This window comes from Daucus carota, chromosome 3 (genome assembly GCF_001625215.2).
Source record: "Daucus carota subsp. sativus chromosome 3, DH1 v3.0, whole genome shotgun sequence".
Taxonomy (NCBI): Eukaryota; Viridiplantae; Streptophyta; class Magnoliopsida; order Apiales; family Apiaceae; genus Daucus; species Daucus carota.
In genome coordinates this window covers 46,228,191-46,251,570 of record NC_030383.2, presented here as the reverse complement: position 1 = coordinate 46,251,570, position 23,380 = coordinate 46,228,191, and the positions used below count along the sequence as shown (strand labels likewise).

Here is a 23,380-nt window from a genome sequence, read left to right as displayed (position 1 = left end):
TCTATTTATAATAATTTAAAATAATATCAATTTAATATGATAATAGAAGATGTGGAATCTTATTATATGTTTTTAAAGATCGGTCAAATATAGTCACTTATTAAGATTTGTAGGGCTCCATTAATTCATTAATTACATCAGAAGTCACAACATCATATATATAGACGGGTCTAATGTAAATTTCGTTGGGTGCTAAAACAAGAAGCTTGCAGGTACTATATCAATTGTACAAAGAACTAACGAAATTTCATATCTATCTGTCTACTCGATCCATACATCCTGATATTACATTAACAAACTGTCGTAAAAGGGGGAAAAAAAAATGAAATTACTAAAATGTAGCTAAACATTAAGATCTAGCTAGCTAGCTGCTGCGAGCAAGTATACATATTAATATACTGTGTTAGTGTAATTAGTAGACTTCACTGGTATTACTAGTCGGGGGCAAAATTGTGAGCCTAAATTATACCAACTCGGGCTTTTGCATGGATCGAATTTTTCATCATCTTCGCTGCTTAATTATTCGGCTTGTTGTTATTAATTGGTGGCTTTCGACGAGGCTTGCTTCTGTAATCCCTGCGCATCAGCTCCATCACCTCCCGTTCAGCTGCCTCCAACTCTTCTTCGTTAAGTCCCTGTTCCGATGATATCGTAACAAATTAATTATAATTAATCATCAATAATATTCTTTCGCGTGTGCAAAGTTGTTGTTAATTAGATTAAACTAAAGTAGGAGATTAATTAAGTAAACTAAACCTGATTGTTCACGTGATGCTGGTGTCCTCCTAGAGACTCTTGTGATGCATACTTATCTGCAATAACAAATATTCAATTATTGTTCAGTTCTCAATGTTTAAAAAACTGGAAATTTGAACCAACACTTCAAACAATAGTAAACAAGTATAGAACAAGGACGAGCTCACACTAATTTCACATGCACAAAAGTTTTAGAAATGTATAGAGAAAAGAGAAGGGGATCTTAATTAGACATGCATGTAAAAGTGAAGGGATTAGCAAAATTGCCTTAAATTAGGGGACTGATCAGTTATTCTTAGGAGGATGATGTTTTGGTGAACGAGAATAATCAGCACTGAAAGCTATAGAAGAAGAAGAAGCAGCCACCTTCAACCTCCTCACTATAATTCTACTTTTATGAATAAGCATATTACATGAAGATGATGAATTCACATGCTCATCTTTATCCTCATGATGTCTATTACATGATGTTTTTCTTGCATTATGGGCTGCACCTGATGATTTCAGCTTCTTAGATGATTCCACTTCATTATCAATATCTTCCTTGTTCACCATTTTTCTTGCTTCATCTCCTTCTTCCTCAACATGAGCATCAAGAGAATCTTGTGCAGGTATTCCCTGTTCACATTGATCATACATACCGCCCAATATTAGATCATATAGAACCTTAATTATACACAAATCCGAATGCGTGTGTGTGAGAGAGAGGAGGGATCATCCACTACCAGAAAAATGGCTAATTTTAAACAAATATTTTCCAAAGAATTTAAACTTGACGTAATAATTAACAAGCACATACACTTACCATTTCAGGCGTATATTTTTCTTTGCTTGCCATCAGCTTATCACTTTTCATCTTCCTCCCTGCGATGAAAATTGAAGAAACAATTCAGATATACTACTCATAAAAAATTTACTGTTTAATTAAATATATAGTGATGCGAAGAAATGAAGCAGTACAATATTATTACCTAGATGAACATTTGCAGAAGAGCCCCTTAAGGAAACAAAAAGAAGACTCATCAATAGTAACCCTACAAGCTTAATGAGTGCCATCTTGATCAATTGAGTTGCAATTGCTTTATAAGCGAGATATATATGTGTTATCTTATTTTGTTCAACAACTTGAAGAGAAAAAACAGAATGCGTGTAGCTGGTTTTATAGAGTTGAAACACGGGTCAAAGCTAGGGTTTTCAACACCTGGATTAGTATAAACAAAAAAGGTTGGGCTCATTGGTAGATGCAGAAGCTAGGGATACTGAAAGTAGTCAAGATTACAAAGATACTTTATTCACAACTTGTCTACTCCAACTGCAAAAACAATTAAATTAGGCATATGAGTCACAGATACTTGTAGCTAGGTTTCTTCAATATTCTTTTTGTCTTTCAAGCTTCAATATGTGTGTGTGTGTGTATGATTTTGAAACTTGCATCAAGTAAACCTGCAAGTGTGTGTATATATGTCCAGTATGGGCAGATTTCTTGGTTAGTAAGTTATAATTATGCATTAATAAATTTGATTGGAATTTTTAACTTAGTTTACTAATTAAAGACCATTTAGGTCTATCTTAAAATAATGACTTACGATTTAGTAACAGATATATAAGGGCACAGTTTAAATTATTTATTTGGATACTTTTACAGGCTTAATGACCTTTTAGCCCTCGAAGTTTGGATGGATGTTCTGATGCGGCCTCGATGTTTAAAGTCGTTCGATTCAACCCTTAAAGTTTCACTATTATACCTTTTAGCCCTTTTTTCAAATAACGGTATATAACAGAGGGTAAACTTGACAATTCATATTCAGGGTAAAGTTTGGGCGTACCTTTTAACCCCTAAAGTATACATCTCGTTCCATTTAACCCGTAAAGAATATATTAAAATACATTAGATGTTCTTTTTAAACCCTCGATGTTTAATTCCCCTTTTAACCCTCACGTGTGAAATGTCAACTTTGTTCACCCCGTTATATACCGGTATATGCTATAAGGGCTAAAAAGTACATTTGGAAAACTTGGAGGGTTGAATCGAACGACTTTAAACATCGAGACCGCATCGGAACATTTATCCAAACCTCGAGAGCTAAAAGGTCATTAAGCCTATTTTATATTATGATGGATTATGTCATGAGTTATTAAAATATAATACTACCTCCATCCCAAATTAGATGAGCTAGTTGACTTTGGGCACATAACTTAAGGTGCATTGACTGTATAGATCCGAAATTTATTTTTTTATTTTTTTTTGTAAATAAAAATTTCATATTTAAATTTTTATTTGGAAAAATAAAATTTCAAAAATAAGTAATGTAGCTATGCGGTCAATGGACTTTAAAGTGCGTGCCCGAATTCAACGAGCTCATCTAATTTGGGATTGTGGGAGTAATAAAAATATATTTATAGTATTATTTATTTCAATGATGAAATTGATTTTTATTGGGAATAGATTCTAATTCCACCTGTTTATGATGCATGGCTTGAGATCAATTCCTCGCGTGTGACTCGTATAATTTTTCAATTTCATAAAGTATGTCTCCGTACGTACTCCCCTTTGTAGTGTATTTGGACTTGGTATATATGATTACTGACAGTATAACGTACAGATTTCAAGCATTTCTTGTTAGGCCTGTACGCGGTTCGGATTGGTTCGGTTGGAGGGTAATAACCGAACCAAACCGCAACTTGCGGTTTTCTAAAATCTCAAACCGCGACCAAACCGTTGGTTAAAAAAAACCAACAAAATCCACCCACGTAATTGCGGTTGGTTGCGGTTTGAGTTGCGGTTCAACCGCTAAAATAGTTAGACAAAGAAGTTCTATCATACACTCTGATATAAGTTTCCATTTGGAGCATGAAATAAATTACAGTCATGGACACATTGACTAATTTATATTGGGCCTTACTCAAAGAGTCCAAATTTCATTAATTTAGTAATTTTTTTTATTTATGTGAATATCTATATGTAAATATATAAACATATATAATAAAAATATTTAAATTTATATAATGTGCGGTTGACGGTTGCGGTTGGTTTTTTGCGGTTTTAAAAAAAATGAATCCGCAACCAAACCGCAAATTAATGGTTATTAAAAAATCCATCCGCGACCGCCCACATTGTGCGGTTATCCATAATACACGGATCGGTTGCGGGTGGTTGTTGCGGTTGATGCGGTTGAGCGGATTGAATGTACAGCCCTATTTCTTGTTACCTTAGTGACTTGATGTCTTGGTCTATCATATGAATTATTATCATAACAAATAACTAAAAGATGCAGGAGAGAAAATATAAACAAAAAGAAAGAAAAACAAAAACTTAATCAGTCAGGTTTCCAAAGCTTGGAGTTTGGAGTCAGAGATTCTCTGCACAGCTTCATCATATTGTAGTGGTATAAAACAAAGTGATCACAAAAACACCCCTTTGGATACCTTTATGTTAGGGGTTTTCGAGGTAGTATTATTTATTCAGCGTATCTGCAAGATACACGCACATACAAACATGTCAAAGTATCTCACAAAATGCTACAGGACAGTTTCATTGCTAGTTTACAAGGGAGTTTTATAGTAGTTATGTTTATGCTACGTAGTACGTAGTGTAATTCTTCGGCACGGAGATTGACCAAATATGTAAAGCTAGTTTTGCTTTCAGGGATTAGAGCATGAGCGAGCTCCCTGGCTAGTATAAGATTCGCCACTAAAAAAAATTAACAAAGTATAATATTATTAATATTTTTGTTTAATAAAATTAAAAACATCATCTTTCACTATCGATTAAAGACTCACGTAAATACATGAAAAAAATCAAACGACTTATAAAATGATACGGAAAGATATCAAGGATCGACAAACTAAGAACTCTTTCTTGATTCTATGATAATGAATGGTGCATGGCCGTTCTTAATTAATTACAGTTGTTGTTGAAATGATTGTTAATTTAGTTAATGACCGAGACCTCAACCTGCTATGTGAAGGTCAAATCAATGAATAGATCGAGTATATTACTCCATTCGATCTCAAAATATGTCCTCTTGACTAGTTAGAAAAGACGGGTCAATTTGACTCTATTTCAACTGAAATTTATATGTATTTTATATGATTGAAAAAATAAAAAAAAAATGATTAAAAAGTATATCTAATCTATTTTAAAATATAACTTTATTTTTATTTAAATTTTTTTTAAAATAATAAGTAAGTATTTTTAATATTTAGTGGAATATCAGCCAATTTGACTTCTTGAAAATTGAAAGAGACTGTAATCTGAAGCCGGAGGAGTTGAAAGGAATTGAGTTTAATACAAATAATCTCAGGGTCACAGCACAGGTGCTCGACATAGAGTCGGTGTCTTGCCGTCTCGATGAATAGCACGAAAAGCATACAATTCCCCGTAGGAAGAAGCACTGATCATAAAATGAAGAGCTGGAAGAACGTGAGGTTGCATTGAATTACTAAAATGTACGTTCATGTAACATAGAGTATGAACACGCATACATAAAATAACAGCGTCAAATTTGATGTAAAAATTAGTACTAATATAGTTTCGTGTCAGTACTTTATAACCTAACTCTAGTGGCTCCGCATTGAGATCAGTGTGTTTCTTTGCCAAGTTGCTTCTATCATTCGGTACCTACTACACGTCCACACTTTCAAAAGTCTTACTACACACACCTTGCGGTGAATCTACTGCAAGTAATTTCATACTTGCAAAGTCTAACATGTAAACACATCTTTATTGACCAAAATTGGCATGCATAATTAATAATCAATCTTTATGTATAGCAATCTAATTATTTGGTTTAGGTAGTAGGGAATTCAAACTTAAACCGAACCTGTGTGGCTAGTTAGCCTCCCCCATGATAAATCATAAGAAACTGTTTCATACAACCATATAATACGAAATTAAATATATGCAGCACCGCAGATGGATGGGAAACACAAACGCACAACCACACACATGAATTTTACAGCCAGGCACAACAAACAGGGGAAATAAGGGAGGCGTGGGGCTACTGTTACCAAGGTGGCCTGCCCAGCTGCCCTTGGACCTTCTTGGCTCAATCAATTTCCCATTCCCTAAATACTGACAAATTAATTCATTATAAGGTCCCCTTAAACATGAGTTGTGCATTCGAAACTCACCCGAGCTTAAACTCTGTAATGAAATCATCGAGATGAGTAACTACAGATAACAACTTATAACTTAAGCAAGCAGGATTGTTACTTAAGAGTAATGGCGAGCAGAAGCAGAACCATGCATGTGAAGAACTATTAATATCATCAGGTTGCAAATGTATTTGTCAAACTAATGTATTCTTTCACAAATATATCAGGATCAAGTGAAACAAAACTGTTTCGCTTTATTAAACAAGAATAATTATTCAAAAAAAATTCAAAATAATTATTTATAATAAATATTTATTATGAAAATACAGTGCAAACAACTGTAGTATACATGTAGAAATATGAAATTATCATCAGTATGGCCTTCTGCACCACACAAACAGTCCTTGTTAGATCTACAAGATTCCAGGTCAGGATCAAAGTCACCAGGTATCTCAGTGAAGTATGGAGGAAAATAAAGGAAAACAAGACACTGTTGACGAAGAAATGACAAGCTTATATGGATAAGTATTAAGAAATTTGTTCTATGTTATGATGATATCCATACATGAAAACATACTTGAGCTAAAATAAATATTAAAGAATTTGGAGAGACAACACATCCAGTATCACAATCTACAGTTAGTTTATAAATTTGTTAATAAGATTTTTGCCAGACTATACTTTCTTTAGAACAATATTATTTTTCTTTTTAAAAGACATTCATCATATGTCGGGAAACATGACCACTTTACGTAACTGATCTCTCCAGTTCCATTTTTTGCTGGAAAACATGACCAGAAAATTTGTGTTCATTCCTCTAACTAGTTTACTTATATAAAGTTGCAGCAGAGCTAAATCACAACAATTTGGGGATGAACACTCATTTTTAAATCTCTAGGTCATTTGGTTCGCTCAATGGTATCGGGTTCGAATGCTACGAGGTTGAGGTATAATTCCCGATATCATGTGTTTGGTTGAATGCTGGAATCAATACGTTTAGGTTAAAAAAAATTGAGTCATTAACTTGAATAAATTTATTTGATATTTCATATATTTGAGTCATTTACATAAAATTATATAAACAATGGTAAAAATGATAACAAATAAGTTTAATTTCTCATACACACCTCACTCTTGGGTATCAAAAAACATACCTCGGAGTTATGATTATGAATTTTAAATTAGTTTTTCATCCACCAAACACTAGGTATGGGTTTGGAATGAACAAAACTCAAACCTGATGCCTAAAGAGACCGAACCACACGTGACACGTTTTGTGCGTTGTGTTCCAAAAATTCTAAATATGTAAAATTCATTATTCTTCTTTTGTGTGGGTGTGTGTTCAAAAAAATTTAAATATGTGAAACTTGTATTACTCACCATTTGAATTAAATTCTTTTTTGAAAAGCTAATTCTAAATATTCCAGTTAGAAGGCTGACAAAAAAATTACGGTATAATTCATGGAACTCAAATGGACGTGTTATAGGGTATCAGGTCAACAAGTAATATACATGCAAAATTCTTTATTTATTTTAAATAAAATATCCATCAGTACCCATTACAAGAATTAAATATACAAATGCAATACAAGCATTGTCACAGATGAAGATTAAAAATTCGTAAGAAACTAAATACAAAATGTTTCTCAGATAGAAAATAAAATAGCTTAATGAAACTATATAGAGATGCCACATAGAACCATTCCTATCCTATCCTATAGACCTATACTTCTTACCCCTGGGCCCTGGTTATCAATAATAGCTTAGACATAAAGATGCAATATCACTGACCCTGAGTGAGTTATCCACCAGGTATTGCCTACAGATATAAGGGATAAAATCAACATTTAAAAGTTCCAAATGGCATCCATTAAGTTTTACTTGATATGCTGCCATTGCAGTTTATCATGTACCCTATTTTAACACCAAAAGCAACAACATACATGAAATCTTCCTAGATATTATTGCATGGGTATTTTCAAAAATTACACAAAAAATTTCAACTTCACTCTGCAAAGTGCATCCACCAGATTGTCCACAAGTGTATTACATACTACACCCAATTATAGACACACGTTTGCAATCATTATGACATTCCGAAGAACTAAGGCTAGAGATTGCATTATAAATAATTGATTAAAACTGTCTCAAGCCACTGGCTAAATAGTCAGGAAGGCTGACGTGACTTCAAAGATACACAACATAGGAATCAAATCTAATGACTGAGTTTAAAACACTACAAGCAGTCAAGGACCTTGTTCCTTCTCTTGAGGTTATTTTGTGACCTGGCTATGGCTATCATCAACTAAAGAGGCATTTGGTCCATGGTTAATGGGCCCGTTTAACAGGAATCGGATCCTTTATCACATGTGTTAACGAGGAACCGGAACCTTTATCCCATGTGCTAGTGTTTGGATTAGGATTTTAGTTGCTTGGAATGGAATGGGAATCTCATTCCCATAAGATGGATAAATCACTCACTAACTACACCTTGGTATTTCATTTCATTCCCATTCCATTGACCCCCCGAAACCTTCATCCTCATGCCCGGTTCCCAATCCCATGAACAATCCAAATGCCCCCAAGATTATCATTCATAATTTCATATACATTACTAATCATTCTACGCTATGGTGGGGTCTCTGATAAGTCCAACAATAAGACAGGGACAACAAGAGACGTAATTTCAGCATGTAGCATGTCAGACGAGTATTCAGTTTCGATCACTAATATTTTATAAAAGATAATTCTTCACAATATATAGATGCACTTGATCAAAAACCCAACCTGCACAATCCCATCATCACTCTAGTCTTGATACGCCCGCACAATAGAATCTTGTGTTCATCGCATTCATCAACAAAACATCCACATACATGCCCTGTTTTTTAATTCGAAAACTTCTGAAATCTGAATTTTTTTCTTACCAACTTCGTCCAACAACACATAATAAATATAATAGTACTGTACTATGAGTTTACTTGGTCATAGTTGCTTATTGTTTACATTGAATGAACTTGAAACCACATACACTGTTTGCTCTTTGATTATGACAACTTTCAAATTTTTATGTTACCAACTTCATCCAACAACACATTATAATTTTAATGTACTATATGAGTTTGCTAAGTCATTGTTGTTTATAGTTTACACCTAATGAGCTTACTGTGGTTTTCTTATAAATTTATTTGGATTTTTTGTAGTAGCTTTAAGTTTTACTTTTCATGAAGTCTAACTTCACTTCTTTATACTCACTTGAGGGTCACACTTCAACACTTAGAACTAAAGGGTTAAATATTGTTTAATTGAGAAAGTAGTTTAATAGATTCAACACTTCAACTACTAAGTTTCAGCTAATTCATTATGTTCAACGTTATGTGTTCTCTATCTTAATTGTGACACCCAAAAGCCTCCATAGGTTATCTCCAATTATATGTTGGTTGAACCTTAGAGGTTCTCATTGGTTCTCACTTATAAATTGGTTTTTATTTCATTTAACCATGCACATATAATGGTATCTACTATATAGTTCTATACACATACCGAATTTTGGTGCTATATAGAATATTTGCAATAGATTATTAATAATATTAATAAGAATATTAAAATTATACAACTAATGTTACATGTTGAAGATATACATATACTACCAATATTGCACACAACACTTCGTGCTAGCTTGAACTAAGGGTCCATTTGACGAATCCGAATAGTATTTTCTGGATGGGTAAATTTTGAACTAATCAAATTTCTGGACAGTTAATTTGAGTCATTTGATAAATTGTTAAATTTTCGGTCAGATAAATTTGGATTTAGTCGGTCAAATAAATTTGGCTTCATTCAGAGGTTAAGATATTCAAACAAATGATCTGAACGAGTTTATTCCAGTCGTTCAGTTCAAACTTAACCATCCACTTGTTATCATATGAAGCCTAATACTATCATATATCCAATGTGAATTTTCAAAATTCTATTTAATTTATGTATCAAAAAAATGTTCACAACTCATCTTCCAAAAAATAATTCAAGAAGTTGTTTTATTGTAATGATTAAATGTATCATAGTATTTCCCAAAAAACTTTTAATAATATAGATTCTTTAATATACTCTTACACATATAATCTATACAATGACATTAATAGCAGTCATTAGGAATCAAATCTAGTCTCCTCTCTTAAAAGTGAAAACATATTATTTATTTTTATTTTATGTGGTTGAATTTAAACCCTTTAATTTTTCCTACAATCTTTAGAAGGTCAAGAGCCTACTAACGACAAAAGATCCTCTGGCTAATTATATATAATGGTATAGTAACATGCCACACTTTGCTACCTTGCTTTGAAGAATGATGGGCGGCAAATGAATTCAGAAATTGTACATATTTTAACAAATTTGCACAATAACTATGTTATTTTACCGAGAATAAGTTCCATCACATTGTCATTCAAATGCTCATACACATCCAATTACAGGGCTGAAAAGAACCCTAGTAATCTGGATTCACATCGAATCTGACTCGTTATAAAATAAATGCTAATTATAATCGTATAAAGAAGTAACAGTTTTGAATCCAAATTTATTCGAACGAATAGCAACGCGAATCTCAGAACTCCGATATTTGATCATATTTATTAAAAGCAATTTAAATAATTGAAAATTACTCAATAAGTATTTACTATAGGTATATCTTATGCACATATATTATTTTCTATTTAAATAGTAATCTAGATGTCAAGTGAATTTTTGTTTTAATAAGTGGTCTCTGAGCCCAAGATAACTGAAAAATTAAGTAACAGTAAGCTAAATTGCAGGGAATCTGATTTAGCAGTACATATATATACCTTAAAAATTCAATTTATTTATAAAACTCACACCAGGACTATTGCAGAGTAAAAAAAAACAGAACACTAATATGAAAACCAAATAACAATTAATTTCAGGGAGGCGGAGTCTGGTAAACAGACTGCACTTTTGATTCCAACATCGAAACATGTTTATCAAGCATTGAAATTACAGCTTCGAATTCAGTGACTTGCCTCTCTATTGCATCAATCTGTTGGACGTATTCGTCAAAGTTGCCACTTTTTGACTTCAGTTGCTCAACAAAAACCCTTAATCCAGATGCCACATCCCCAAGATCATTATACTCTTCTGCCACTTTCAGGTTCATCTTCTCTAGAAGGTCAAGTAGGTTATTCGTTCCCTGGATGATTTAAACAACGGTTCAACATATGTAGAAGAATATACACTTACAATTTACAAACTCAAATGAGCTCAGAAGATACAAAATATCACGACAATGAAATACATGTAATAATTAGAAAGAAATATAATTCTGGTTCTCTAAGATAATGGTCAAGACAGATGCACATAAATATTCTGAAAAATATCCATATTGCAATATCTGCAGAGATTTTTTTATATTGGGGCGGGGGGGGGGGGGGGGGGGGGGGGCTACAATAGTATTAATAATACAGACCCCTTCACTCGCCTACAAAACTACTCTGTTAGACTGGATGGTGTAGGACTAGACAACCATCTAGTAAGTTACTGCAACTCTTTTGGGGTTATTATTCACGGAAGCCTCCTGCTTACGATGAAAACTGTAGTTGTTTAAACAATTCTTTCTTATATCCTGTTACAGTCGATCAAGTCTAGTAACATGGACACCGAACTAGCCTGAACAAAAAAAAAAAAAAAAAAGGAAAGCTCCTGACAATTGGCTCTTTGTAATAGATACAATGGCGCCAGAAGTCTGCATTATTGTAATGGCTACTTACAGCAGATCCTGGTCACTCATCTAGCACCTGTGTCCATAAGTATGAACTGGAGTCAACTGGATGGCTTGCATCTACAATATCATTTAGCACATTGTATACTTAATTGTACTATATTGGTACAAATGCTTCTTTCAAGCCCCAAGTCTCATGTCACTTTACTATTTCCATGCAGTTCGGATGTCGGGGCTTCTAAATATGGTGCTTATCTCACACCTTACGTGCCTTGAGCACAACCAATTATCAATAAGACTTTTAGGATGCATGTGGCGGTTATTGCTGTCATTTATCTACAATATTTTAGGTCTATGCAGAGTGTAATATGGAGAAACAAAAGAGGACGACAACAAGCTTATGACACTGTTTCCTATAAAATGACAAGCTCAATTGTAGTGCTTTGCTAACTTCTTACAATCATTTTGGTCGGAAATCGGAATGAAAGAAATAGGATAAACAACGGAACAAAATTTGTACAGTTTCATCAGTAGGTATCCATACTAGCATCCAGGCATACAAGCTTAGGGTTCAAGTTGACATTAAAAGTTAAATCCACCCTGTATCGGGATATATGGTGCTAGTCGTAAATTCGTTACTGAATTTTTAAACACAGTTTAAAAAAGTCATTTAAGTAGTTTTCTATTCAAGATAACTTCATTATCACGAGCAACATGACTAGTAGTATAGTACAATTACATAACATAACTAGAACCGTGTTTTCTGATTCTCTGATTAAACTAGAGTGAGCTCAACCTCACGAATTTGTGCACGGATATTCGCAAGTACAAAATCCTAGCAGCGCAAATCACCAAACAACAATCCGAATCATATGAATAGTAATTATATAGAGTTGACGAACACCGAAATCAAATTGAACAATAACAAGGGGTAAAGAGAGGACCTGAAGCTCGCCTTTGATCATGGTGAAGACACTGGTGAATAGATCGTTAATTGACTCTCCCAGTTCGTCTCTTTCCTTGGCTTCCCCCATTTTGAGACTCTCAGATACAAGTTAGATTGGCCCTCTATCAATTAACGCTGTGTGCGTGTCACTTGTGTGAGTAGCTTCAATTTTTATATATCCAGAATATATTTCAAGAAAGTTTCAACAATTAGGACACTAGAAAATACTTACCTTCGTGTGAGCATCATGATCATGAATTTAATCTATTCAATCAAGGAAATTTTTATTCTAAATTATAAATAAAACTAGTGAAAAAAGCCGCGCTTCGCGGCGGCTTGATAAATTTTGATATGAATCAGTATTATAATAGCATAAAAATTATTTTGAATCATCTTCCCATTAAACATATCACAAATAAAAAATATTATAATTGGTATAAAAATTTGTTTAAATGGTCATCCTGTCAAACGCAATACTAATAATAAAATTAGTTCGAACCACCCTCCCGTCAAAGACAATATTAATCCATATTTATTATTTTTATGATAAAATTAAATACTATAATTTAGATCAAAATTAGTTTGAGCCGCTCTCTTATCAAACACAATACCAATAACAAAACATTATAGTATAGATATTAGTTTGAGTCGCCTTACTGTCAAACACATACTAATAAAAATTATTCTAATTATGATAAAATTAAAGATTATAATTGGATAAAAAGTATTTTAAACTGTGGTCCCGTTTTAACAAAAATATATATTATAACATAGATAAAAAAACTATTTTAGCCACTTTTCCGTCAAACATTATACTAATAGAAAAATTATTATTATTTAGATAAAAATTAGTTTGGGCCGCCTCCCGTGCCCGTCAAACACAATACTGATCAACATTATCATAAAATCAATATATGATTCCTATTTTATATGTATTATTTTATATGTTAATTATTTTTATTTTTTGATTCCTATTTATTAGTTTAAAATTATTATTTTTTTATGCTTCTAATATTTTTGGTATTAGTTTTTTAATGATTATTATCTTTACAATCACTTATTTTTTCTATTCGAAATTTAAGAAAATTATAAGATTAAATCGGAAATAAAAATTGTACGCATTACCTTACAAATCTTAAATATAAATTGTATTTTATCTATGATTATTAGTTTAAATAAATATAATCATATTCCTTTTGGCATTCCTCAATAAGAAAAAAATTGTATTACCTTTAGAATCCAGAAAAAAAAAAGAATTGTATTAAGTTTTGGAATCCTTCAACCTGATTTTTTTAATTATAATTATAATTGGATAAAAAATTATTTTGAATTGTGGTACCGTTTTAACAAAAAAAATATTATAACATAGATAAAAAATTATATTAGGCACTTTTCCGTCAAAAATAATACTAATAGAAAATTTATTATTATTCAGATAAAAATTGGTTTGGGCCGCCTCCCGTGCCCGTCAAACACAATACTAATAAAGAATCATTTACATTATTATAAAATCAATATATGTTTCCTATTTTATATATCCTATTTTTTTGTTAATTATTTTTATTTTATAATTCCTATTTATTACTTAAAAATTATTACTCTTTTATGGTTCTAATTTTTTTGCTATTAGTATTTTTAATGATTATTATCTTTGCAATCCTTTATTACCTATACGAAATTTAAAAAACAATTATGAGACTAAATTGAAAGTAAAAATCGTACGTATAATCTTACAAATCTTAAATATAAATTGTATTTTATATATGATTGTTAGTTTAAATAAATAAAATCCTACTCTTTTTAGGATTCCTAAATAAGAAAAGAATTGTATTATCTTTAGAATCCAAAAAGAAAAGAATTGTATTAACTTTTGGAATCTTTGAACCTGATTTTTTAATATAGTTCTATTTCTTTTAGGATTACTAAATAAGAAAAAAATTGTATCATCTTTAGAATTTAATAAGAAATACTAAATAAGAAGGAAAAGAATTGTATCATCTTTAGAATTCAATAAAAAAAGAATCGTGTTACTTTTAGAATTCTTGAACATGATTTTTTGAATTATAACTATATTTTCTATCCGAAATTTAAGAAAAATTAGAAGACTGAATCGAGCAATTCTAGAGACGTCCGCATCCTCCTTTATATATATATATTGATTGATTTGGGGAGGTACCATTATTCTAGAGAAATCTTTTCCATTCTCCGAATCATGTGTTATTCGACTAAATTTTAAATTATTTTAAAAAATTATATGATACTTGATCATAATTATATATTATATTAAAATTTTTGATAGTATTCAATTATAATTATTTAAATGATGTATTAATTCACTAAAGTTCAAACTGAATATCTACTCACCTAAGAGCATCTCCAACGGCGTTGGCTATAATCGTTGGCTAAATTGGATCTGTAAGACATTATGTAAAATTTGCCGAACCTGTAAGACATTGTGCTTCAATGGTATTGGCTATATTGATTGGTTATAATTTAAAAATAGTATGTTATTAATATTTAGATTGTTATAAATAGAATATATCAGTTTAATATGGTAATAAATAATATGTAATCAGTAGGAAGGAGGAAAATAAATTGCGGGAGATGACGTGGAATTCGCTATAGATCTGTAGCGGATCGACAAATATAGCCATCCATAGGGGATGGCTATAATTATACACAAGGAGTTGTTGTGGTTGGAGTTCTATTTTTTGTGAACATTGGCTATAAAATTTAATTTTGGAAAGCCACATGGACTTTTAGCTAAGGGTTTGTGAGGGTTGGAGATGCTCTAAACGTGTTCCAACATAGTTGTATGAACAGTTGGGGATTTGTCCCGTGTTTTATTCTGATTAATGAAAGTGTTTTTCTTTTCTAGCAAAGAAAGAAAACGTGAAAAAAGAACTTAAATGAAACACTTCTTATTATGATAATTAAGAGCAGTTCCTTTTTATGTCAATTAGTTAGGAGATTAGACATAATAAATCAATGATTTGAAAAGAAAAGGAACTTAAATTGCATACCAATAATTTAAATTTATTATCATGGTTCGTCACACCAGCCCAGCCTTGGCACTACTTCCCTGCACCTAACTTGTACTTGGTAAATGAACCCAGTTCTAAAATGTTGCAAATACTGATGGCAAGACTTGTCTATTTAATCACTACAATAAAACACTCCAAAACAGTGGCCAATAACCATACTAGATTACCAGGCTTGTATAATTTAATATACAACTTTAATTATCACCAATACTGTGGTGAAAACTGAAAAGAGTAGGTGCAGTAATACTAATGTTTATACTTGCAATTACATCCAACTATATTTGCAAATTACATGATACATGACGGGACAGAGTATGAACTATGAAGGTGCAGCTGCTATATCTAGCTGAATCATTTGAATGTTAGCAACAAGAATTGCCGTGAGCTCCATGCAATCCTCCCTCCCCTGCATTGTAATCAACAAGCATTGATGCACATATAGTGACTAGGAGTTGTTCGAATTGTAAAGCAAAGAGTGTGCATTGCTGTATATAGCCACTACATTTGAGAACACTGCTACAATGATCATAACAACAGCTAGAAACTTGTCTTTCCTTGTTGCTATAGAATGATAGTCCCTGAAATCACACAAAGATCGCATGTGAGCATGATGCTTCAAATATTTCTGTTCATACTATTGAGGATCAGAATCAATCTATGTTTATCATTAGAAAGAACAGCTGAAAGTTTTGCATCTAAGTATGAGTAAACGAAAGTTAGATCCAGGTACCAGAGATATTACGACGACACCCACAGGTTCACTTCAACAGAGTTCAATAATCAGGCCAATGCTTTTTTTTTCCTTATATTAAAGTTCTAACATCCTGTTTTAATCTGCTGGATTTGATGATATTGTCCCGTCCAAGGGTTATTTTAGGAGGCTGTTTTCAATTTTTAATGAATTTTTGATTACCTAATTTCTTAAAGAATAACTATATTATGTGCAGTTAAAACAGTTGGTGTCTTTCTTAATTAGGATATGTGTATTGTGTTTTGACTTCAATTCCCCTTCACGGTGTTTCTTTGCTCCCAAAGCAAATATGTAGGGAAGGAAGTGCTTGCCTGAGGGTGATGGCAGCAGGAAATATGAAAAGAAGCATAACCCCTACTGTTGCACCAGCGAACTCGAAAGCTATCCAAATGCTTGGTATGTATATTGCTCCAAAAAGACACACCGCGAGAAGTCCCATGCTTATGAATGCAAATCTTATGTTGTGCGACAGAAAATGCCTTGCTGAGGGGAAAAGGAGGCCGTCCAAATTAAGCCTCAGTGGGTGAAATATGATAGGAAATATAAGTATGATATGTAATGCATAGCTGATGTGAACAATGCTGTTGATAAGAGAGCTGTAGGGAACTGCAAGGTTGGTGTCGAAGTTGGAGAGCACATCTGAAAGAGTTGAATCGCCAAACAGAAGAAACCCAAAGAAGCCTGTCGTTAGATATACTGCTGCACAAAAAACAAGTGAGGTTCGAACAACAGCTTGCATCCTAGGTGAATCTCCAAGCTCGTTTTCAATTGTATGTACTGCAAATAAGAATATTAAAACAGATAATGAGAAAGAATAGTTCTGAATTTAAGTTGCTAAGTAAGGCTAGCTTATAACAAAATAACTCATTTCAAGCAAGTGTGGCTCTATCCCATCTCTCCTCACTCCTCAGTGACTGATTACACATGCAAATAGTACACAAACCCAAAAATAATAGAGATTGACAAGCATGATATTAATTCAAGATGTAAGTCCGAGAAACAAAAGTTGACTAGACATATGGATATGAGATATACCCTGTATATAAGGAGATGAAGAGATGATCAATTTGCTTACCATTGAAGTGACATAAATATGCACAAACAAGAACCGGAACTGCAGTGAAAAGATTTAGGAAGGATGTTGCGCTATCAACTTCTGGAAACCATGTAGGTGTCTTTATGCTTCCCTCAATCAGTTTGTATATTGTTACGCCAATCAGCACAACAATAAACAGTACAGCAAGAACAAATGATATAGCAGAAGTGAATCTCAATGAATCTGCAACAGCATAAGATAGTAGTTTCAACTTAGTATATGCTACTGCTATGCATCAATCTAGGAAATATACCAGACAGGAGACCTGCTTAAACTTACAAGTCAATGTAGGAGATAATTACTAACCAATCCGCTTAAAACATATTAAAGGAATAAAAACAAATGTAGTTAGGACGAGAAGCACAAAGGCACGCCCAGTCCACCAAAATTCACCAAACCATCCTTCTAAAATGCCAGCATGGTGAATCCCACTTGAAGTTGAACCAGAAATCACATCCTCTGCATAATAAAAGAGAAAATTCAATTCATTTACCAATGAAATTGGACTACACTACAAATGGAAAACCTTGTTTATAAGAGCAGAATGGTAATAGAAGAAAATGGGAGCAGTGGAGTTGCACCTGTAATGATCAGGTAAATGATAACAGCACCAATATTGTTGATTACTATACATATCTGCAACAACACCTTTCCACTAGTTCCAAATGCATCACCCATGACATCGCCATAGGAAAATGATGAACCAGGCTTACTAAATCGAAGCAACATCTCAACAGAAGCCTCGGTTAAGAATGCAGCAATAATAACAAGTAAAGTGCCAGGAACAATTCCTAACAATTTAAAAGTTGAAGGCAAACTCATTATCCCAGCACCCACAATCGAACATGATAGATTAAACACTGATCCAGCAAAAGAAGCTCCTTTGCGTTTCTCCACCGGCACGTCATCATCAATTCTTGATAACAAAGGTGCCCTATAATCAACCCTCAGACCACTTTCTGATTTCTCACTGGAAGTCATATTTGTGCAGCTTTTACCGATTTCTGTATGAAAAATCCAAAACGCCTAAACTTTGTTTTCAGAAATATGAAACTAACACCGACAATTGTGAATAGGAGCTTTGTAGTCTAATAATTCATTTAGAAATCAGATCCTCTCCAATATCATTGATAGCAAAAGCTGGTGGCAATGATTGTATATACAGCTGGACTGACACAAATAAACAATTAATGAGCAAAAGCTTTTGCAAAATCATAGACAAATAAAAAAATTCAATAAACAATAATGAGATACTAATAACAATCTAATTGATCTCTTAAACCAAACATTGGCTGATTAGTAAACAAGAAATCAAGTGCAAGAACAATTCACTAATAAAGTAGCCAAGTAGAATTTGACACCGCTTATATCCTCATCCTCGAACCATCGACCTCTTGTTAACGAAAAATATTTACTAGTAAAACACAAAGAATCCAAGAAGAGTACTAGAACACAGAAGTCGTAAATAATCGAGGACAAGACAAAAATTAAAATGAAAAACAACCCTAATTTGATACTTAACAATATACAGATAATGATACATATGATTAGAAAGTGCAAAGTTTGGTCCACGGTTTACACATGCACCTGTACAGTACTAGCCATCCCTTTCGCCGTAACATGTTTGGCTGCACCTTTGCACAAAACAGAACAAAAAAAATATATATTCAATCTAATTTTTGTTCCGTATAATTTGTGCTTGTGTTCATGTGCTGAGGATATCAGAGATAGATGTTGTTTGGATTTGGAAACAACGTGGGGGAAGAGGAGATGTGCGTTATCATAGAAGGTAATAAAGTGGAGATAGCATAAGGATGGGATGGTGGGGTCCTTGCCCGTGGAAGAATGGGGGCAAGAGGAGTTGTCAAATGTGCGCATCGGTTACAGTGTTTAAACACACAAGTAGTTCTGTTTAGGCTGTTGGAATGAAATGACAAGTCCATTCTACTAACCATTTAGGCTCGTTTTCGGCATTTTATCAAAATTTATTTTAATTTATTGTATATAAATATAAACTTAAATTTATACTATCGCGTTAATACTTTGGATCTTTTCATATCTATACTTACTATATTATAATAAGTCAACATGGGTATAATTTGTATTCCAAAGTTTTAGTTATACTAACCTTAAACCCGTGCGAAGCACGGGCGGATATATAGTTCGTAATTTATTATTTATAATTTAAATTTTAACATAATTTTATTAGTATTTTAGTATTAATGGATTGAATTATAATCAACCGTTTACTTGAAAATGGACAAACCCGAATAAATATATATATACACATTAGAATTTTAGTACATTTAATCCGAATTTAGTACACGTACATTTAAAAATTAAAAAAAAAATCAGAAAATTCAAATCTTTTCCAAACATAGCCGATCGTGTAATACCTTTGAAAGATTCAGTAATCTAATCAATCGAATTTCAACGTAATTTTGTAATCTTGGTTTTTTTACAACAGTAACTACTTTTAAGATTAGAGTTAAAAATAGTTATGTAATAGTTCGTGTTTATATTTAAATAGAACACGTTAAAGTTAAAAAAGTTATATGAAGGCTCTTGCTAAAAAAAAATATTCAAAATTGTATATTTATAACATCATTAAAAAAATTTTAATGAAATATTATATGATAATGTATTATTATGAGTGTTTTTAGTATTTGAAACTGTTTAATAATGTAAGACTAATAGACTCCACATTTGTAGACTTGTAGTACTAAAAGGAGAGTACCAAACCAAAAAATATAACTAAAACCTTGGAATACAAATTATACCCATGTTAGCTTATTATAGTATAGTATATAGATTTTTTGGTTTGGTACTCTCCTTTTGGTACTACAAGTCTACAAATGTGGAGTCTATTAGTATTATAAACAGTTTCAAATACTAAAAACACTTATAACAATACATTATCATATAATATTTCATTAAAAAAATTATAATGATGTTATAAATAAAATTATAAATATACAATTTTGAAGATTTTTTTTAACAAGAACCTTCATATAACTCTTTTTAACTTTAGCGTGTTCTATTTCAATATAACCATTACATAACCCTTTCTAACTCTAATCTTAGAAGTTATTGTTGTCAAAAAAATCAAGATTACAAAATTACGTTGAAATTCGATTGATTAGATTACTGAATCTTTCAAAGGTATTACACATCGGCCATGTTTGGAAAAGATTAGAATTTTTAGATTTTTTTTATTTTTAAATCTATGTGTACTAAATTCGGATTAAATGTACTAAAATCCTAATATATATATTAGGGTTTTACCATTATTAAGTAATCGGGAGAAAATATAGTCAGTTGAATAATATAATTTAATTAAAATTCAATCCATTAATACTAAAATACTAATAAAATGATGTTAAAATTTAAATTATAAATAATAAATTACGAAGTATATACCGCCCGTGCTTCGCACGGGTTAAAAGCTAGTACGTCAAAAAAACTTATACCTAGTTTCTCTCAAAAAAAAACCTTATACCTAGCCATTTTAATATTTTTTAAATTTTTAATATTTTTAAATAAATAATATATTTTTGACAGGCTAAATACATATTTGAATATATAATATTATATATTTTTAGACATGTGTCAATATATAGCATATATTATTTTTAGTTGAAAAGGTTTTAAATTACTGATCTCTTGAAAAAAAAATCAATTTTCTAATCTTTTTTCCTTTTTTTCTATTGAACTTGGTCTTGGTCTTATAGTTATTTTGGATAAATGGAGCTGAAAATTCATAATGTTTTTTTTATTTTTGTTGTGAACTTGTGAATTATGCAAGTTGTTACATGTGGGTAAGTGTATTTCAACTTGTCTTCAAATTCAGAATTTAATACTTAAAAAAACACCAACATCCTCATGTTAAAGTTCTATAAAAATCCCAACTATAATGAAATTAGTCCATACAGCAAGTCTCAAAATCTACCAAAAATAAAAAGAATATGTCCGTGATAACAAGAGTTGACGAGAGAATTTTTTTTTTTTTTGACTAATGTGGCTTACAGCCTTAGAATTTGAGTATCTGTTTTAAGATATTCTCGAGAATTTTTTTTTTTTTTGACTAATGTGGCTTACAGCCTTAGAATTTGAGTATCTGTTTTAAGATATTCTCGAGATGAGCCAGAGTCGAACCCAGGTCCTGGGCCAACAGAGGATAAGCCCTCAACCACTTGGGCTATCCAATCGTGCTCAACATGAGTTGACGAGAGAATTTTAAACGAAAAGATGAAACAAATCCATTGAAAGTCTTCAATGACCAAAATCTTCTTCTTCTCGCTTCTCCTTTCTTCGTGTCTCTCTTCTCTATCTCATATCATGTATATATCCAATTACGTCTGAATCGAATCTCTAATAAAAGTATTCTTTTTATAATACAAATTATTGAGATTTTCAAATCAAAATAAATTTTCAAATTAAGGAAATTTGTAGTTGACTTTTAAACTCTGATTCTAGGTTGATGCGGCTGGCATAAAAATTCAACACCACTTCTCAGTTAAAGGCCATGTGGGCTCTTGAATCACCTTATTTAGGCTTGTAGAATTCCGAATATAGTGTAAATAGTAAATGATGCGCAACTAGTCTAAAAATTTGAATTTTATTCGAATTAATATATAATCTCTGCTATTAAATGTCCGATCCATATTTAATTAAAATTCCCTACATCCTATAATAAAATACTAATATTTATTAAATAAAAATCTAAATAGGGGAAACATAACTAAAATACACGGACAATATTAAAATATAAAATGCACGCTCATCAAGTATAACTCTGGATATAAAAACTCGTCATGGTCCTCCCAACGCCTCTATCTTCTCCCTTTGCAGTTGGAGGGTCTTCAGCCTTAGTCCATCGGCCTCTCACTTCTTCACGTTAAGAGCCAATTTTCATTCGGCCAGGTTGGACGATTGCTTCTCTTTCTCCCGTTCCTTCTCGTTCTCTTTGGACTTTGTTGCCATCTTATATCTCCACTTGTGCAACATCAATCATTGTCCTTTAAAGATCGGCACAAGTCCTTCTTTTGCCCTCTCACTGAAGTCCAATCACAAGGGGTGATCGCGGGAGGGGAGGTTTTGGGACAAGTCAGACCGGTTGGGTTAAGGGAGATTTGATATCACATGTAAGCATGATTATTCTGGTTTGGTGTTTTGGTTTCTCAAGGGCTTGCTTATAATTTTCATGGACGACACCAAATTTTGGAACTAGTTTTTTGCTTGAACTGCCGATCAACAATGACTTGTAAAGAGAAGAATGCGAGGGTGTTCCCCAATCCCCCAATTTACATTTGATGTGAAAATAAGTTAGCTAATCTTTTGTGAGTTTTGAGAAAAACTGCAAGTGCTCTTGAGTGTGTGAGTTATGAATGAATGAATGCCAAATATGTACCGGCTATTATATTCATAACGCTCTCTTAATCTTCATTCTTGGCCGAGGAGAATGGGAGTGGACGGACTTTCGCAAAATTAGGGTTGAGGACGTTGGAGTTTAACATCTTATTCATGACCTATGACCCAAAGACACGATCTCTCCCGATTCAAAGTAAGGGTTTTGTCCAAATGTATTTCTTTCAAGTGGACTTCAATCGATCGTCTCAAGCACTTGTACTTATTCAAGTGGGCTTTCAACAATAATATTATTAATATAATGATAAAAAATTAATTTCAATGTGAGTTCAATTTTACGGGACAATTTTTATTTAAAAAAAATATATATATCCAAGATCACATATCTCATACGGGCATAAAAATATATACACAATGAATAGTATTTTTACTCCGACCATGCTGTCATATAATTTCATTTTGCTTATATAAGTTAGTCAAATCTTGACTCTCATATTAAAATTTTTGTTAACTTAAATAAATATAAATATAAATACAAAGAAAGAATATAGCTTTGCATTATTGGAGCTTGAGCTTGTAAACAAATTATTAT

At 32.2% G+C, this 23,380-nt stretch overlaps 3 protein-coding genes across 7 annotated transcripts; all 3 read right to left on the bottom strand.

Moving 5' to 3' along the window:
- Nucleotides 1-224: 224 nt before the first annotated feature.
- On the bottom strand, nt 225-2,128 carry LOC108213783 (uncharacterized). Its single transcript, XM_017385572.2, has 5 exons — nt 1,728-2,128; nt 1,562-1,620; nt 1,251-1,374; nt 757-812; nt 225-635 (listed from the first exon to the last, which is right to left on the bottom strand). Exons 1-5 carry the CDS (start codon nt 1,810-1,812, stop codon nt 516-518), a joined length of 444 nt encoding a protein of 147 aa, XP_017241061.1. The 5' UTR covers nt 1,813-2,128; the 3' UTR covers nt 225-515.
- A 3,661-nt stretch (nt 2,129-5,789) lies between these two features.
- On the bottom strand, nt 5,790-12,730 carry LOC108212555 (biogenesis of lysosome-related organelles complex 1 subunit 2). 5 transcript variants are annotated; one of them, XM_064089102.1, is made up of 3 exons: nt 12,529-12,727; nt 10,890-11,056; nt 5,790-5,823 (listed from the first exon to the last, which is right to left on the bottom strand). In XM_064089102.1, exons 1-3 carry the CDS (start codon nt 12,616-12,618, stop codon nt 5,805-5,807), a joined length of 276 nt encoding a protein of 91 aa, XP_063945172.1. In that variant the 5' UTR covers nt 12,619-12,727; the 3' UTR covers nt 5,790-5,804. The 5 variants fall into 5 exon arrangements, with proteins under 5 accessions (XP_063945172.1, XP_063945174.1, XP_063945173.1 ...); XM_064089104.1 differs by having other exon boundaries at nt 5,809-5,830; nt 12,529-12,726; XM_064089103.1 differs by lacking the exon at nt 5,790-5,823 and adding an exon at nt 5,881-5,902 and having other exon boundaries at nt 12,529-12,726.
- Nucleotides 12,731-15,717: 2,987 nt separating this feature from the next.
- Nucleotides 15,718-19,202, bottom strand: LOC108210373 (amino acid transporter AVT6A). Its single transcript, XM_017381621.2, has 6 exons — nt 19,009-19,202; nt 18,003-18,591; nt 17,728-17,880; nt 17,401-17,604; nt 16,637-17,102; nt 15,718-16,152 (listed from the first exon to the last, which is right to left on the bottom strand). Exons 2-6 carry the CDS (start codon nt 18,400-18,402, stop codon nt 16,020-16,022), a joined length of 1,356 nt encoding a protein of 451 aa, XP_017237110.1. The 5' UTR covers nt 18,403-18,591; nt 19,009-19,202; the 3' UTR covers nt 15,718-16,019.
- Between the last annotated feature and the right edge of the window lie 4,178 nt (nt 19,203-23,380).

Bases quoted from the DNA above. Each gene is read 5' to 3' on its own strand.
- LOC108212555 (XM_064089100.1), bottom strand. From the start codon at position 12,618: ATGGGGGAAGCCAAGGAAAGAGACGAACTGGGAGAGTCAATTAACGAT. The intron at 11,057-12,528 runs GTCCTCTCTTTA...TAAATCATCCAG, and splicing joins TGATCAAAGGCGAGCTTCAG to GGAACGAATAACCTACTTGA.
- LOC108210373 (XM_017381621.2), bottom strand. From the start codon at position 18,402: ATGACTTCCAGTGAGAAATCAGAAAGTGGTCTGAGGGTTGATTATAGG. The intron at 17,103-17,400 runs GTAAGCAAATTG...TCTTATTTGCAG, and splicing joins ATATTTATGTCACTTCAATG to TACATACAATTGAAAACGAG. The intron at 16,153-16,636 runs GCAAGCACTTCC...GTGTGATTTCAG, and splicing joins CCTGCTGCCATCACCCTCAG to GGACTATCATTCTATAGCAA.
- LOC108213783 (XM_017385572.2), bottom strand. From the start codon at position 1,812: ATGGCACTCATTAAGCTTGTAGGGTTACTATTGATGAGTCTTCTTTTT. The intron at 1,621-1,727 runs GTAATAATATTG...TTTTCATCGCAG, and splicing joins TTCTGCAAATGTTCATCTAG to GGAGGAAGATGAAAAGTGAT. The intron at 636-756 runs GTTTAGTTTACT...TCATCGGAACAG, and splicing joins AGCATCACGTGAACAATCAG to GGACTTAACGAAGAAGAGTT.